At 42.1% G+C, this 17,480-nt stretch overlaps 1 protein-coding gene across 1 annotated transcript in view; it reads left to right on the plus strand.

Moving 5' to 3' along the window:
- LOC137869005 (ras-specific guanine nucleotide-releasing factor RalGPS1) overlaps nt 1-17,253 on the plus strand; it is a 73,263-nt gene extending 56,010 nt beyond the window's left edge. Inside the window, 9 exon segments of the mRNA XM_068706081.1 lie at nt 1,724-1,850; nt 2,844-2,995; nt 3,691-3,739; nt 4,305-4,385; nt 6,264-6,369; nt 6,504-6,596; nt 8,853-8,958; nt 9,053-9,144; nt 9,812-17,253. Coding sequence (XP_068562182.1) covers nt 1,724-1,850; nt 2,844-2,995; nt 3,691-3,739; nt 4,305-4,385; nt 6,264-6,369; nt 6,504-6,596; nt 8,853-8,958; nt 9,053-9,144; nt 9,812-9,841 — 836 coding nt within the window. The 3' untranslated portion in view covers nt 9,842-17,253.
- Nucleotides 17,254-17,480: the final 227 nt, after the last annotated feature.

Consider the following 17,480-nt stretch of genomic DNA (forward strand, 5'->3'; position numbering starts at 1 on the left):
GTCAACATTTTCCTCTTGTTTCGAAGGAAAGATTCTAATTTGAACGAATTCCATAGAAACATCATCAGTGGGAATCTATCTGCTTCCCCCACCAAACTACCCAACAGGCACAATCACATACAGCTGTCCGTCTGTCCTCTAATGCAGCCGCTCTTACTCTAATGCTCTAACGTACTTAACACCACAAAATGACTTTGTACAAGTCAGAAGCATTCCAAGCTGAGCATGATGAACATAGACTCCCCTGCCTGGTCCAAACTGGTCACGTCTAGCTGCTTGAATGGCCCCAGTGGGTTTCCAGTGAGAGGCAACAGAGAGTGACTCAGAGGTTCCACCGCCACATAATGCACGTGATAACTCTGATTTAATTTACCAATCCAACTCAGTCCTGCCAGAAGCGGAGCAGAACTCTGGCTGGACTGATGATAGCATTATATGGGCAGACCTGTTAACACATTCACACAGTTGCTTTACAAAGAACATGTCGAAAGAGTCCCTACAGTTGATGGTTGATTGGTCTACGATGGAAATGTTTTTTTTAAATTTATTTTTATTCTCTGCCTCGCTTGCTCCATCTAGTGGATCTGGTTCATGTAGACCCTTTCTTTAACACTCGATTACCAACCTCGCTAAGCAGGCAGTGACACAGAGGGCACAGGTTTACTGTGTGTCACTTAGTTTTGGGGTCATTTCAAATTGTTTTGGGAGTTTGCACCACTTAAGTACAATATTGACTAATCCTATATAATGTAGCCGTGTCTTGTCAGATACCGACACTTGGTCAGTGTCCAGTGTTCAGCTCTAGGTACCTTTCCAGTGTCAGTTTTGGACCAGGCTGCATCCTCCGGTTCTGCAGAGTGAAGCCAATGCTGAAGTGTCCTAAACCTGCATTCTCTCTAATGTCCAGCAGGGGGCGACTCCTCTGGTTGTATAGAAGTCTATGAGAAAATGACTCTACTTCTCTCTTGATTTATTATCTCAGTAAACATTGTAAACATGAGTTTATGGTCTCAATCTCTAGTTTCAAGTCTTCTTCAATACAGCATGATGTTCATTTAGTACATTATGGTCCATTTAGAGTCAAACAGACCATAAAGCAGGGTATGCTTTAGGGCGGGCTTACTGTGATTGACAGGTCTCTCTGCTACCAGAGCCGTATACGGTGTCTCTACGTCACTCCTCCACATTCCAAATATGGTCACTTCCATTCATTGGTTGCAAAAAAGCCAAGATGGCGACATCCAATTAGCTGAACTCGAGGCTTCCAACTACAGTACACAAACCAATGGGTGACGTCACAACGACTAAGTCCACTCTTTATATACAGTCTATGCTGTGGGCGTGTCAGTTTTCGCTCGCTACAAAGATAGTGTCTTTTAAAAATAAACTGCCATGTTCACAGGAAACTTACAGTTTGTGCTTGTTACATGCATATAGTCTCTACTATACTTGGTTAAGTTTAGGGAAAGATTGTGGTTTAAGTATAAATAAGCACAATTGTTACAGTAACTGGCATTACTTAAAGGAATACTTTATAAATATATAACTATGTGTATGTGCCTCTAACAATTATACACTCAACATTAAAGATAAACCTTGTCAACATCTAGAGATGTATCTATAAGTCTGTTTTAATCAACAGCATAACAATGACCCCTCATCTTTGATGGTAATAGTAATGGCATTGTGCTGTAGCAGTGATGACTTGTGTTCTGTGTTTCAGGTCTGTCTGAGGTATCGGCCTCTCTGCGGTATAACCGACGGCCTACCTGCCCCGACGCCTCTGTGGGGGTTCATATCCCCACCCCCCCTCCCTCTCACCACAGGAAGAGCCACAGTCTGGGAAACAAGTGAGTAGGACAGGTCTTACCCCGAAGGTATACTCAGGATTCTTACAACATTTAACGTCTCTCTAAACCCACGTTAATGTCTAACCTGCACACTCATGAATGGGTTAGTTACTGCACAGAATAATACCTGAGGCTGTGTTACACATCCAACATTTCTACATTTTACAAGTATGCACACGGACTCAGATGAGGTAGACCCACAGTGTAGAACCACAGTGTAGACCCACAGTGGAGCAGAATAGTGATTGATTGTCGCGCTGTAACAGGAAACAGCAACGTGTTTGTAGAATAATACCCGAGGAACTTAAGACTTTAAAACTCACTGACCTCTTTAAAATGATCTTTCAAGAGTTTTACTGTTTTGTAACTATTGTATACGTCACTTATTTTATCTGCTCTTATGTTTGCTTTTATCCATAATTATTGGATTTATTTTTATTTGATTGCTCTCCTGCTTTTTTCATTTGTGCTTGTTTGTGAAGCACTTTGTAACTATAGTTTTGAAAGGTGCTTTATATATAAAATAATAATCAGAATAATGATAAAAATAACAGCAACAATAATAATAATCATTATCATTACTATTTTTATTAGTAGTAGTAGTGTTGCTGTTATTATTAATACTACTATTTTTATTATTAATAATAATAGTAATACTAATAATGCAACAATAATAAAGATATCAATAATAGTAATACAGCAGCAATATCCACTATTCCGTACATGTAGCCATGCAAGCAACAAAACACAGGTATACTGATTATATTTATACATGCAGAGCAGCAATAAGTTACAAGTTGGTAAAGGGTTAAAAATCTTCCATTCACCAAACACATAAGCCATGCATGCAGCACAGTATGCTGAGATACAACTGTATTAATGGCTCATATGATATGAAAGTGACTGACCTATAGAATGTGGAAGAGAAAGATTCCCCCTGCGTGTGAAACTCTTAGTAACACCACCGGTCTGTTTTCCCCGTTGCGTCCGCAGCATGATGTGTCAGTACGGCATGTCAGAGAGCCGGAGCGCCACGTTTCCCATAGAGAAAGCGCGACACCTGCTGGACGACAGCTTCTTAGAGTCTCAGAGTCCAGTGAGAAATGACCCGCACAGCACGTCCGTGTCCAACGGCCTGTCTCTAGGTATGTATCCACTGCACGTTTCAGTTACACTGTAACAGTCAGTGACATTCGCCTCATCACAAATACAATGACGCTGTGCTGTAGAAGACAATGTAACGTTGAAAAGTTCAGGCTGTTCTCCTCCACAGTTTGTCCTTATACCTACAAAAAGTAAAAGTAAACACTGTAATTTGTATACAACCTTTGTCACCGTGAGCCAGGATGACAAACTGCCAACTGACAACAAAGTTCACGTAGGGAGGAGGTCAGAATAGACGCTTGGGTCAAACAAACACAGGACTTGTTGATGAAAAAAATGAGAATGAACTTTTCATAAGATATCATACGGTCAGTTTTTGTTTTTATTTTAGCACCTTAAGCAGCACTGAGGTGTACATCGTCTCGTGCCGGGTTCACACAAGACACAGAAGCGCCGTCCGCTTTCCATCTCCGCCCGTGTTAACCAATGAGTGTGTTCACAGGACGAGTCGCTGAGCTCTTCTTCTTTAGTGATCGTTATTGGCGTGTGGTCTATTTTCTCTGCGTGCAGCGGGCGGATCTGGCAAGAAGACGCACAGATGATCTGCTATAAACTATATAAATGATGCATTTTAGATAAAGGATCTCATTCTGATGAATGATAGAATATGCATCCCATGCTTATATTTAAATGCTTAATTAGCTTTCCTCATAAAGTCTCATGTTTTGCCTGACAGGCAGCAGTGAAAGCTCTTTTGGGGAGGAGCTGTCACCTGGAATGGAGAGGTGAGAGCCAATCATCACATATTTAAATCACTTTGAAATGTCCAGTAAAGTGTGCCTAGCATTAAAGTGGTTATTTAAGTATTTAAATACGATTGCCTCCTGCCTGCTTTCATCCCATTTAAACGTCACCACCTCAAAGTGATCGCAAACCAGCAGACAGGTTCTGCTGGAGAATGAGTTTGACAATATTCTATATATTTCTTTTTTTTTTTTTTAACCAACTATCCAATGAAAAGACTAAACCAAAAATGTCTCAGTGCAACATTTTTAAAAGACTCTGCATATTCATTATGCATATAATATCAATGTATTTGAATGTTGCTAACACCCTATGTCATGTTAATCATACTGTATATCTATGTTTGTCCCAGCAAGAACATAGAATAAATATTTCATATGAGTCCATGAGAGGTAGATTAAAAACAGACTGTGATTGGACAATATGACCGTGTATGTATCTCAGTACTGTGAACGGTTTAAATTTGCTTTAGTTTACACTCTGGGATTTATCTGGTGGTTAAAATCCACGAGCCTGAGACTGACTGTGACAATGTGTGACAAACAGGGGCCGCATGTACGCAACACTGGGCCCCAACTGGAGGGTCCCGCTTCGCAACTCCCCCCGGAGCCGCAGCTATGTTTACAGGTACAGTGGAAGTAGGAGAGTAAGAGGGCGATATCCCTTTAAATAAATAAAAATTGAGCTCTTCTTTATGGGGCAACAAGCTAGACTCTTACTGTGTTTTAGCTCACCTCATCCCTTCACTGCATGCTGGTCATTTTAATTTAGCTTTCAGCAATTGAATTTGACTGTGGGTTGTATGTGGCACTTCCTAGCTCCAAGTACAGTGGCTGGTTTTCTTTATACAGTTGTGTGTAGGGATACTGTTTGTTTTTTTTACTGTTAGAAAAATGATGAATACCAAGGGATCAATACCTAATACTCGCCCTCAGCTCCTCTGCTGGATGATTATTTATTTATTATTTATTTTTTTATTTTTTATTTATTTTTATTATCTCTTTCACACACACACACACACACACACACACACACACACACACACACACACACACGTCTATAATCTGTAATAGCAACAAGCCCAACAATTTACATATCTACAGAGGAGTCGACCCACGTCGCAGAATAGCTGGTCCACTTTATAGGTCAGCCCACCTTAAGTTAGCCCGGACCGTTGTTGTTGCTAGCTTCGCGGCTAACCTGCCTTTGCTTTTGTCAGCAGGTGGCTAGCAACACACGGGAACATGACTTGGTTCTTGAGGAGTTGTAGCATTTATTCACCAACAAATACAGTACACACACACTGCACTGCTATGTTCTTAGCCTTGCTGCTAACTCCATACACAACGTCACACACACAACTCTCAACCGACCGCACACTCACCAACGTTACTCCAATACATGGCGTTAAATGATAATGATGAATATGTTTTAAACGGAGCCATGGTTTATAGTGATACCAGTAACTGTTACATCCCTACTGAGCTGACCCTTTAGTTACAATCACAGTCTGAAACAGGGTTTTCAATGGCGTACTCTGAAACAAGAACAGGATAATTTCAGAATAACAACTCTAAAGTCACTGTCATTGTCATGCACTGTTGTGTGATCACAAGATTTTCATTCCACTTTGCTCACATTGCATTTATTCTACAAAGGTGATACCTGAAGTCTGTAGCACAGACTGTTAATACAGATGGACGACGCGTGTCTGATTCCTCCTACTGTGGAAAAATGAAGCCAAAATATCCCGGCTACGGGAGCCGCCATCTTGCACATTCGGAGCCAGAATCTGCGCAGTAGTGATCGGTTTAGTGGAGCCGTGGTGTTGAGAGGCCCAACCCAACACAGGCGCAAGCACGGCCGCTAGCTTGTTAGCGTGAGAGCTACCTAGCTGCTCCATTAGCACCGCACGAGCTGGTTGGCTACAACTAACCATAATATCTCTATAAAGTGACAGTATGAACCACTGACTTCATATAAAGGGGTAAGAAGCAGACAATCAAGGTTGTGGAAAGTTAAAGTTACAGCTCCTAATGTTCATACATTTCCAGAAATCATCTTTAAAATAATTTGGCCCATGTCCCATCATAACATCATATTATGACCTATACTGCAACCCGTCAACAGGGGGCGATGGCGGCGTTTTGGCTTCAGTCTACAGGGAGCTGTGATGTCATCCAACTTTATATACGTTCTGTGGTCTGGACTATCATGAAGTCAAATATGGCATCATCATGGGAACAGAAGTAACAGAGTTACTTTTACAAGCATGTGGCCACACCCACACATCCTGCATTGAATTCTGGTCTATTGAGGCTGATAGAGAGTAGTGAAGTGAGTCTCGAGACTTTGTTGAAATGAAGAACCTGCATACTGTCGAGCCATGACTGTCACAGAGCATCATATTGTGTCAAACACTGAACTCTTAATACTGGTCAGAAATCTGCTTTGCTTTCTTACTTACCCCCCCTGCATCTTTTCTCCCCTTTCCATCGCCCTCAGCTCCTCTGCTGGCAACTCCTGTTATGGATGCAGTGAGGCCAGCAGCGTGACCGTTGAAGGGCCCCTGCGAAGGAAAACGCTGCTGAAGGAGGGACGGAAGCCCAAGGTGCGCTGATCTGTGATACCACTCTGGTTTAAGCCGCTCTGTGTTCCTCAAAACACCGACCATGTCAGGAAAAGTTGTAAAGGAATCATCTGACGAGAGTTTTCAGCGTGACCATTTATTTTTCTGCGTTGCAGTTGTCATCGTGGACCAGGTTTTGGATCGCTCTGTCCGGATCAACGCTGACGTTCTACGGGGCAAAAGCACTGAGGGCCTCAGAGAGGAAACACGTAAGTAACAACCTGCTCTGCACATTACACAGACCTTTGTCCTAGGGAGCTTTCGGTTTAATGTCTGCCTCAACCGATTAGGACAAATGCGTTCTCACTCACAGCTCCTCCAGGTGAGTTCTAGATCATGTGTGAAATGGGCTATAGTGTTATAAACAGCTGTACAGCTGTGTTTTTACATCCTTTCTACTGTCAATCTGAATGCTAACATGACGTCCACATCAGAAGGATCAGTGCTGGACAAAACTGGAGAAATTAAAGACATACAGTGAACAAATGCAACTCTTTTCTTTCATTTTTCCAAACAAAAATTGACACCATCTACAGCAACTTGAGCACCTGCCCTTTCCATCTCTCCACCTGCCCACCCCTCCTCCACCCCTCAGCCCCTTTCTCAGTTCTCCCCTGCGTCCCCATTGGAACTGTCTACCTTCACAACAGGAATGAAAAGCTCCACCTGGATCCTGGATCCCATCCCATCCAATCTCGTCAAGGACTGTCTACCAACCATCTCACCACTCATCATAGTAATCATTAACTCCTCCCTCAGCTCCGGTTCAGTCCCGGACACACTCAAACTGGCTGCTGTCACCCCCATCCTTAAAAAACCTGGACTTGACCCTGACACCATGAGCAATTTCCGGGCCCATCTCCAATCTTCCCTTTCTGTCAAAAATACTGGAACGCATTGTTGCTGCACAAGTCAAAGCCCACCTCATCTCCAATGAGCTGTTTGAGCCATTTCAATCCAGTTTCCGCTCACAGCACAACAATGAAACAGCCCTCCTCAAAGTCACCAACGACCTCCTCCTCTCCTCAGACTCTGGTCACCTCAACATTCTCATTCTCCTCGACCTCACTGCAGCTTTTGACACCACAACATCCTTCTCTCCCGCCTCGAATCATCCCTCAACATCACCGGAACTGCTCTCTCCTGGATTAAATCATATCTCACAAACAGACAACAGTTCATCAGCATCAACAACTGCACCTCCTCCACTGCTCCTCTGTCTCAAGGCATCCCCCAGGGCTCGTTGCTTGGTCCTCTTCTGTTCATCCTCTACTTGCTCCCTCTCGGTAACATCATACGTCAACATGGTCTCCACTTCCACTGCTACGCCGATGATGTCCAGCTCTACATCTCCACAAAGGCCATTATCCCTGCTACTCACTCCACTCTCACCAACTGCCTCACTGACATTAAATCATGGATGCAAAACAACTTCCTCAAACTCAACTGTGATAAATCTGACATGATCATCATCGGTCCCAAATCCCTCACTAAAACCAATCACAACTTCTGCCTCACCATCGACAACTCCACTCTGTCTCCCTCCCCACACATCCGCAACCTCAGAGTCATGTTTGACAGCAACCTCTCCTTCGAACACCACGTCAAACAAATCGCCAGAACTGCCTTTTTTCACTTAAAAAACATAGCCCGTCTCCACCCATCACTCTCCTCATCTGCTGCTGAAACTCTTATCCACGCCTTCATCACCTCCAGACTCGACTACTGCAACAGCATTCTTCACGGCACATCATCCAAAATCCTGAATAAACTCCAGTATATCCAAAACTCTGCTGCTCGCCTGCTCACCCACTCCCGTTCCCGTGACCACATCACCCCTGTTCTCCAGAACCTCCACTGGCTCCCCATCCCACAATTAATCAAATACAAAATCCTTCTCCTCACTCATAAAGCCCTCCATAATCAGGCCCCCTCCTACCTCACCGACCTGCTCCTCCACAACACTCCATCCTGTCGGCTCCGCTCCTCTGATGCCAACCTCCTGTCCCTTCCACCCAGGACCAAGCACCGGACATGAGGTGACAGAGCCTTCTCCGTACCTGCCCCCTCCCTTTGGAACTCTCTCCCCAAACACATCCGAGACTGCACTGAACTTTCCATATTCAAATCCCAAATCAAAACCCACCTTTTCAAAAACTGCTTTTAATGTGTGACCATTATTGTGTGTTTTATGTTTTTTATAGTGTATAGCTTTTATATATGATGATTTTAATGTAAAGTGTCTTTGAGTACTATGAAAAGCGCTCGATAAATAAAATGTATTATTATTATTATTATTATTATTATTATATATTGCATGAAGGTGGGGCTTCACCTGTGTATCATGATGTTCAGCAGCCTGGAACTTTATCCCTGTAGTAGTTGTGTTTACAGTTTACAAATGTATAATGCCACGCACATCCATGCTGTGACTCTGAACTACGTTCATCCCGTGTTTGCCACAGTACAAGTCCAGCCCCTGTAAGAAGGTGTGTGTGACTGGGTGGATGGTGGTGCTGCCAGATGACCCGGCCAGACCCAACATCTTCCAGCTCAACGACCCAGACAAAGGTGAGGTCCGTCCAACCACAGAGCTCCTGCTGTTTTACTTTGTCCGTCCGTTAAGTTCAGATAATCACACGCAGCTATTTGGGTCACTTCACAGGCAATGTTTACAAGTTCCAGACCGGATCCAGGTTTTCAGCCATCATCTGGCACAAAAACCTGGAGGAGGCTTGTAGGAGCAGTAGACCTCAGGTATGTTCAGCACACTCAGTCTGGTCGGACGAAACGGCTGTTTTGCTGAAGAGACAGATGAATTGTTATGGAAGTATTCGGTATAAGACTTATGGTCTGCAAAGTTCTTACCATAAATACTTGAAGAATCCTCAGAGACGTCTCACCACTGTGTACCATTAAAGAGATGATTTTGATTTGTATTTAAATGCATGAATACAATATTTAGACAAAAATACTTTGTTTAAATAGTTTAAATGAATTACTACCTGAATTTACTTTTTTGCAACTTATTGATCATTTCAGGCAATGAGAAGGTGTTGCTACAGGCACCATGTGATGGCAGATATGATGGCACACTGTTCTGTATGATGTCCATTTGAATGCAGACGCGCTGGCGACAGCAGTGGCTAGACGCATTATCTCCGTCTGTCTGTCTGTCTGTCCACTCTCATGTCAAAAGTCACTGTGACTTCACAAAACACATTTTTGGATATAGCTCAAGAAGGGATATGCAAGTAATGACAATTTTCCACTTATAATACACCTTATAGGGTAAAATGGTGAAGTGACCACCGTTACAGAGATACAAACATAGATGACTTACGAGTGGCTTGGTCTATTTATTTTCCCAGCAGCTTTCCCCGTTTCTTATTTTTGTGCTAAATGTGTACCATTCTTTCAACAGATACCAGCAAACCTCATGTCATTTGAATGAGAGCAGATCTCAACCAGCGGGACGTTGTTGTGCCAAACCCATTTGTTTGGGAAGTATAGACTAAATAATGGAACACGGTGGAATTTGATGGTATCTACTGAAGCATCTGACAGTGTAGAAGAAGCTCTTTCATACTGGATGTGTGACCGCCAACACATCTGCTTCCTTCGTCCCCAGGACTAAATGTGATGTCATCTGTGGAAAAATCCAGTCGATGGAAGACTTTGGTGAGGTTGTTTCTTGTTACGTTCTTGAAGCTTCATCGTTCGCTGTCATTTGTTAAGCTGCTAAAAACATGTGAGCAAGCACTTTGGGGTTTTTTTTGGCCCATGTTGGGTTGCTGTTTGGGTGAAACGATCAGTGCGGACAACAGTGTTAGCTGACTGATGCTGATCTTTGGTTTGCAGACCAGTGTTATATGGCCTTCAAGCGGTGCCCAGGTTTTTAACCCAGGAAGTTGAAAAAGACGCCCCCTGTTGTTCCAGTGGTTGCATTTGTGAAAGTGCTGTAGCAACGTTTTTCTGCATTTCAACATCCTACACGAGTAAGAGTAGGCAACAACGTCAAGGCACGGCCCAACTTCTGGACCCTGTTTGAAGGTCTCATTATTACCATTGAAGAGCAGCACTGCAGCAAAAAAGGACAGAAGATGAGTCTTCATCAGCCCTGTGAAGCCCCAAAATAACAGAATTATTAATATGGAGCCATGAATTGTTGGTCAAATGAAGAAGCAGCCCTGGATCAGTTCACTTGTTCACCCTTCACTACCTCAGCAGGTAGTCTTCTTGGTGTTTGCTGATGTACATAACGAGGTTTACAAAAAGCAAAATTCCTATTTTCTACAGAACAAATCGACACCATGGGAATGAACACCGGACACGATCAGCAGTGCAGAACAGAGCCAGTTATTGTCCACACCGGTATGCCAGAGGCTGCTGGTGGAGTGAATTTAAAGCAATTTACAATGAAGTACCAAGCTTTCAACAATCACATGTGTCTGTAAATACTGTATTTATTTGTAAAAGAGTTTATTTTTTTGACAGTTGGCCATCAAAGGGAAATGGTACGATCATTATCTTTGTTCACCACCTGCTGTAAGAAGCTGCTCCTCAGAGAGACTGTTGGTGGGAAGCCACCCTAAAACTTCTCCAACTGAAGGACTTTGGAATAAGGGAAGACTCCATCAGCGTCGGTACTGTTAAATAACCTGCTTCAAAAGCTAAATGCGTGTTTGAATTTAAAGGATAATTCTGCTTTATTACAACTTGAATTGGACTAGGCGTTGCAATCATTCCTTGCATTAATTATAATATTGTTCTTCAGGGTAATTATTGAGATCTGGGAACACAGGTTGAAATATCTCTGTCTTGTTCATTGGTGAGGTTAAGATGAAGCATAAGAACGAGGTTAGAGATAGAAAGAAGGGTTGAGCTAGATATGAACTAGTTTGCACAACATGTTGTCCAACCAGAAGTGAGAGCCGATCACAAGTCTCAAGACGCATCTGAAGCTGTTCTACCATCTGACAAGCGCTTCCAATGAATTACACCAGCACCAAGCTTGAAGAAAGTCTGAGGGCAAACTAGGACAAAGCCTGAGGCAGACAGAACGCCCTGGAGGGATTACGTATCCCATGTGGCCCATTTAGACTACTGTCTCCTGTCCAGGCTGAACCCAGGTCTGAAGGGTCCAGAAACACAAGCAGTCAAATGAAACAGGTCAGACAAACCTATCAGGAAGAGAAAATGTAGGTGGCCGGTAAAAGTATTACCCAAGATGTCAGACCCACTTCCTGCTCAAGGTTTTGCGATAGACTGTATGTAAGAAGTGAACGTAGCCACGTCGACGTCACCCGTTGTTTTGTGGACTACTGTTTTGAGGCCTCGACTCTTGAATTTCATGCGTCGCCATCTTGACTTTTGGCCGTTACCGTCTCTCTTTTTCTGGCAACCAGAAGTATCACGAGAGGGTGGAGCTAAGTACAACTGAACGCAGAATAAGATCAAAACGGTTAAGTAGAGTCATTTTCTCACAGACTTCCATGCAATCTGACTTCTCTTTGCCACCAGAGGAGTCGCCCCCTGATGGCCAGTAGAAGACATTTCAGCATTGGCTTCACAAACCCCAAATCTGTTGGTTTGTCCCCAACCTGACTGACTATCGGATGTTCCCAGACCAACGCCATGAATAAAGATCCAAGTTGTATTAAATAGGAATTATTGTTCAAGAGTAGAACTCAAAAAATGTAAATGAAGTTCAACATTTACTAATAGATGCCATATTTCTAATGTTTCCCTGTTGTATCAAAGTAACTGTCAGGCATTTGTAATATTATCAACCGTAACGGTGGCAAGAAATATTGAAAACAGTAATGAAAGAATACAATTGTCAAGTGTAATCATGTTAAAATCTCTTGAGTTGAATGTTCTTTGTGTTGCTTCTCAGAACTCTCATTGATTGTCCTCGACTAAAACAACTGTGGACGATTTTTAACAGGCAGGATTTTGTTCGAGTAGAACAATTGTTTCTTCAGTGTTATTGTCCGTCTGCAGATGAATGCAGCCATGAAGGTTTTAGAAGATAAGTAGTGGTGCCAATGCCTGTTTGAGCCCATTTAATACAAATCATATGCTTACATCGACTGTCTGTACTGCTCAGTGGATTCCATTCATTTCTGTGTGGTAGGAAAATCAATTAGCAGACTCTTTTATCTGAGGATGAAGGACTGATATAAATTGGCCAATATTATCTGATTGTAGCAGGTATGGAAGTATACACTCCTTGTGAAATGGATGAAACAACTCAAGCAAGTTTCAAGGGTTTGCTAATTGGCTTTCAATATCAATAGAGACCCACTAACACACTGCTGTGGCCCTTTATGAAAGACCAGAGCCCCTTTCTTCTTATTGTAACACTCATTTCCTCTAACCACTAGCGAATCTAAGGTATTCCTCATAGATAGATAACACACTGTCCACTCTTATCACTCATCACCTGTGAATGACTGAGCCTGTGTTTCTGTTTATCGTTGCACTTCAGCTGAACTGCATTGATTGACATCGTTGCGTCCTATTTTCGACGAGTGGAAACAAACTTGTGTACAGTATATTTAACTTTATTTCACGTTATTTGATGGGTAAAAAGACAGTAAATACGTAGAATGTAATAAACAGCTGAACATGTTGAAATAATAACATATGCTTTTGTTTAATGTCTTACCAGAGTCGGATGTAAAATTCCGTACTGATATCTGTGCATTAAGATATACAGTATATGCAGTCAGAAGGTATTAACAGTGATTGGTGTTGTTGTGCTGGACTTCCAGCTTTCATTTTGGGATGTATACATCTAAGGGAGTAGGAGAGAAAGAAACAAAGATGTGAAAATTCTGATGAAATTTGGTTATCATGCTTCCTTACTAAGTTTGATCACACAATGTCCTACATAGAGATCTGATACGTTCTGATAATGATAACTTTAAAAAAAAAAAAAAAAGGAAGAGGCGTTGTTGAGGAAGAGGCGTTGACATACAGACATAGACATGCTGCTCAAACATGGACAGCAAAGATGGAAAGAAACACAGTACTACAATGTACATGTGATGAATAGATGAGAATTTATTTGTATATATATCTATATATATAGATATATATACAGCAATGACTAGTCAAATGTTCTGTAGATTGGTAACAAATACAAATAGTGCAAAGTAAAATAAATATTGAATGGGTAATGTAATAGATTACTTTTTTAAGTGGTCTGTTATGTACAGTACATTGTATGCATATAAAAAGCAGCAAGGAACAAGTCCTTTTGAACAGGCAGAAAGCTCAAGCAGAACCTGGCTCTGCTCGAGCAGAACAGAATCATTATTGTGTGATCAGCTATTCTACATCAGTGTCTGCTGAAGCAGCAAGTTTCCTCTTTCTGCTTTCTTAAATAGTCATCTTGACAAAAGTCATGAGTAAACATTTGTGTTTTGCAGACTTTTTGTAATCAACACCAAGAATGAACATTTGCTTTGAATGATCTCTCCAACAACATGAACCATGTTAAAGGACCACAGTCTCTTTGTCAGGACAAAAGGACATCATTAGTACCTTGATTAACAGTAGAAAGAAAAGCATTGATCACTGCTATCCCGTGTAAAACTACTCTGCAAGTCAGCTAGCTTTGTAATGGTGGCAGGTCTGACATCATCTCCCTGCTGCAAAATGATGGCCAAGGTGTGTCGACCATATCATGTGGTTTCCTTATGAGAGAGAGATGTCAATTAATAGCAATTGTTGTGGTAATAATGTTATTACATATACAAATAGTAATAATAATAATAATACATGTGGCAGAGGGTGGGACAAGAACCTGTACAGATGGATGGGAGCAGTCTAGGCCAATAGCAGCATCACTCAGGGCTGGTCTTTGTTAAAGAGGAGAACCCTCTTCTTAAAGGAGTGGTGTCTCCCCCAGGACCTGAACTGGGAGCTGGTTCCACAAGAAGGAGCTTGATAGCTGAAGGCCCTGAAGTTTCCAGTTCAATTGTAGTCGAACTGGACTACAGTATGCAGGGTTACCCTGCATACTGTAGTCCAGTTCGACTGTAGTGGGGTAATAAGGAGCTCTTCAACATATGATGGTGCCTGTCCATTTAGGGCTTTGTAAGGGAGGAGGAGGTGCTGGAGACCAGGGTGATGCCATCTATAGGAACTATATCTTTAGATCAAGTGTTTGGGAGGTGGTGGGGTACACTAGCATCAGTGTTGTCTAGTTCAACATCTGAAAATCTGACGTCATCCAGGATTTTAACATCCTTAAGGCACTCTTGGAGTCGAGCTGACTGGTTGGTTTCGTCTGGCTTGATTGACATAATTGGGTATCGTCTGACAGTTTGTGGAATGTTTTCTACTATTATTGCCTAGAGGAAGCATGTATTAGGTGAATAGAATTGCGGGACTCTGACTGTACGCAGACTCGTCACCGTCCCGGATGAGGCCGATGACCTGTGAGTCTCCTGAGGTGTAGTCGTTGGTAAACGGGGAGAAGAGCAGTGGTGAGAGCTCGCATCCCTGGGGGGCACCAGGACTAAAGGGTGACTGTTGCTCAGGACATAGAGCGGGTTGTCCTCAGATCACAAGGTTAGCGGTTTGAAATCCGGCTCCTCCTGTCCACATATCAAAGTGTCTCTGAGCAAGACACTGAATCCCAAGTTGAATGGGTGGATGAGAGGGATGAGAGGCAAATACAGCGTTGTATAAATGCAGTTCATTCACATCTACCAGTGCTCTAGTGGTGGATGTGATTCTCCCAGGCCTTACCTGCTTTCTGACTGCACTGCATGTCGTTTTAGCTACAAGCTAGTCACCCATTCAAGAGGCACCTGGGTTACGTTCAGAGTTACTAGTGTTCAAACCTGGCAACCCCACTATGAGGACAGACCTTCTAGCTGCTGTGTATCAAACCCCAATTATTCTTTTCTTTTTTTTGTATTGACCAAAATGTGTTGCTAGAATTCAGTATTGATAACTGCTCGGTACCAAACACTTGCATTGAATGTCTGCTCAGATATATAAAGATATACATTAGAACGTTTACAAGTACTTTATTCAGGCAGAGAGCGACAGATACTTGTGCTTATTTGATTATTGAGAACTTTGGATCATTGAAAAGTGATCGAAAGATTATTGAATTTCTTAAAGTAAGCTACGGGGAAAAGTATTGTGTTGGTATGAGTACTGAAACGGTACGGAGGCTAACAGCTTCCACCAGCTGAGCTAAGCTGAACAACACCCAGCTGATCTGGACAATGATCTCATCATCTGACTCTGGGGAAGACCTCAAACGTGTCTGATGCACATGTTGTTTTAACCAACTTCTATTTTGCATGGATGATATTCTGTATGACATTGTATGCCACAAAAAAAATCTAATTATGATTCAAATCACGACACGTTTTGTTTGTTAAATTAATTGTTCATGGATAACATAACCGGACAGGAATGCTTGTTTGGGGTTCATGTAGTGAACGAATCAAACATTCGTCCAAAATGTTGTCATGAAGCATTCCTGCTCAGTGGTATGCATTATTGTAACATAGTGTGATATTAATGATGATGATATTAAAGGTAAAAGGGAGAGCTACACAGATATAGAGGGTGTGGGGGGGGGATCAGGGGCCATATCATCCCTGGTCACTGCCAGAATATCTTCTGATTGTGCACCGGGCCAAACCGACCTGTTGACCCTCAACAACATACGGAGTACGAACGTCACGGCAGAAAAAGATGACGAGCGCTGTTCATTTCTCTGTTGAGGTTCAGTGTACTGCTGACCTGACTTCATGTCGTACTATCTGACAAACCGCTTAAAGAATACTTCACCACCCGAAATGATCGCTCTGTTTTCCTCTCGCGCCTCCACGGTGAAACCAAGAATCTAAAGAGGTGAGAAAAGTCTTGATGGATTGAAATAAATGCATTTACAAAGTCTCACACAACTGGTGCAACATAATCCAAGCGCTCCCCGAACACAAGCATCTAAAGCGGGTATATACATGATCATTTCGTGAGGTGAAGGGTCCACGTTGCTTGTTTACGTGCGTTTGGTAATGCAGGACATCGGTGGAATTCATCACACACACACACACACACACACACACACACAGACAATGTCAAAGTGTTCCTCTGAAGAGCTGCAACACTCTGCCATTTATTAATGTGGATTGTTATGAATTGGACTTGAGGCCGAGTAGTTAATGTGCCGTCACGGTTCTCATTAGATTATCCCCAGACTGTAAATTGATTTAGTAGATCATGTTTTTAGAGCCAATGCTGATGGTTCTCTCAGCGATTAATCAAAACACCAGTGCTAACGTTTAGTCTGTCTCTTGTTCAAGTGAACTGTAGCTAACATCAACCTTTTTTTTTTTCTTTTTTTTTTTTTCAAAATATCAAACATTCCGCTAACATGTCCGCATGTGCCAACCCTGGTTAGTTTGGACGCAGCACCATGCAGCTCTTAAATAAGTGGACTCGAGAACCAGACGACCCGAACACAGTCGCTCCTCAGTAGCCAAACACGTGTGTTCCACATATAATGTATGCTAGCATCGATTTGTACATTCCATCTTTGTTTTCATAAAGTATTTCAACAAGTATCACTTTTCAATTGTTTTGATATTTGTATGTATGTCAGATCTGAACATGTTCCTGTTTTGATCCGGTTCCACTGAGGATCGGGTTCTACGGGACAATGCATGTGTTTCTCGTGTACAAAATTTCTAGTGTTGTAACTGTGAAAAAAGATGACCACTGGGTTCTAATTATCAGTCTGTGATTATTTTGATAAGTTATTTCTTACCATGCCGTATGTGTTGCTGTATTTCAGCTTCAGACATTGAATTGGGAATAAAAATATATACAGAGAGTTGTTGACTTCATGTTGCCTCTGTAATGTACTTTTACTACTGTAGCGTCTGGTCTTCTGAGAGAAAACACGTTCTGAATATATATATCTATTTATATATAGATATATATATATATATATATCTATATATATATAGATATGGATAACAAATAATGCTTTAATTAAATAAATATTAATATTTCTCTACTGATCTGTGCTATAAATGTAATTTCTGTATGAT

This window comes from Cebidichthys violaceus, unplaced genomic scaffold (assembly GCF_023349555.1).
Source record: "Cebidichthys violaceus isolate CVI_PGR_0920_01 unplaced genomic scaffold, fCebVio1.0.p SCAF_12, whole genome shotgun sequence".
Lineage (NCBI taxonomy): Eukaryota > Metazoa > Chordata > Actinopteri > Perciformes > Stichaeidae > Cebidichthys > Cebidichthys violaceus.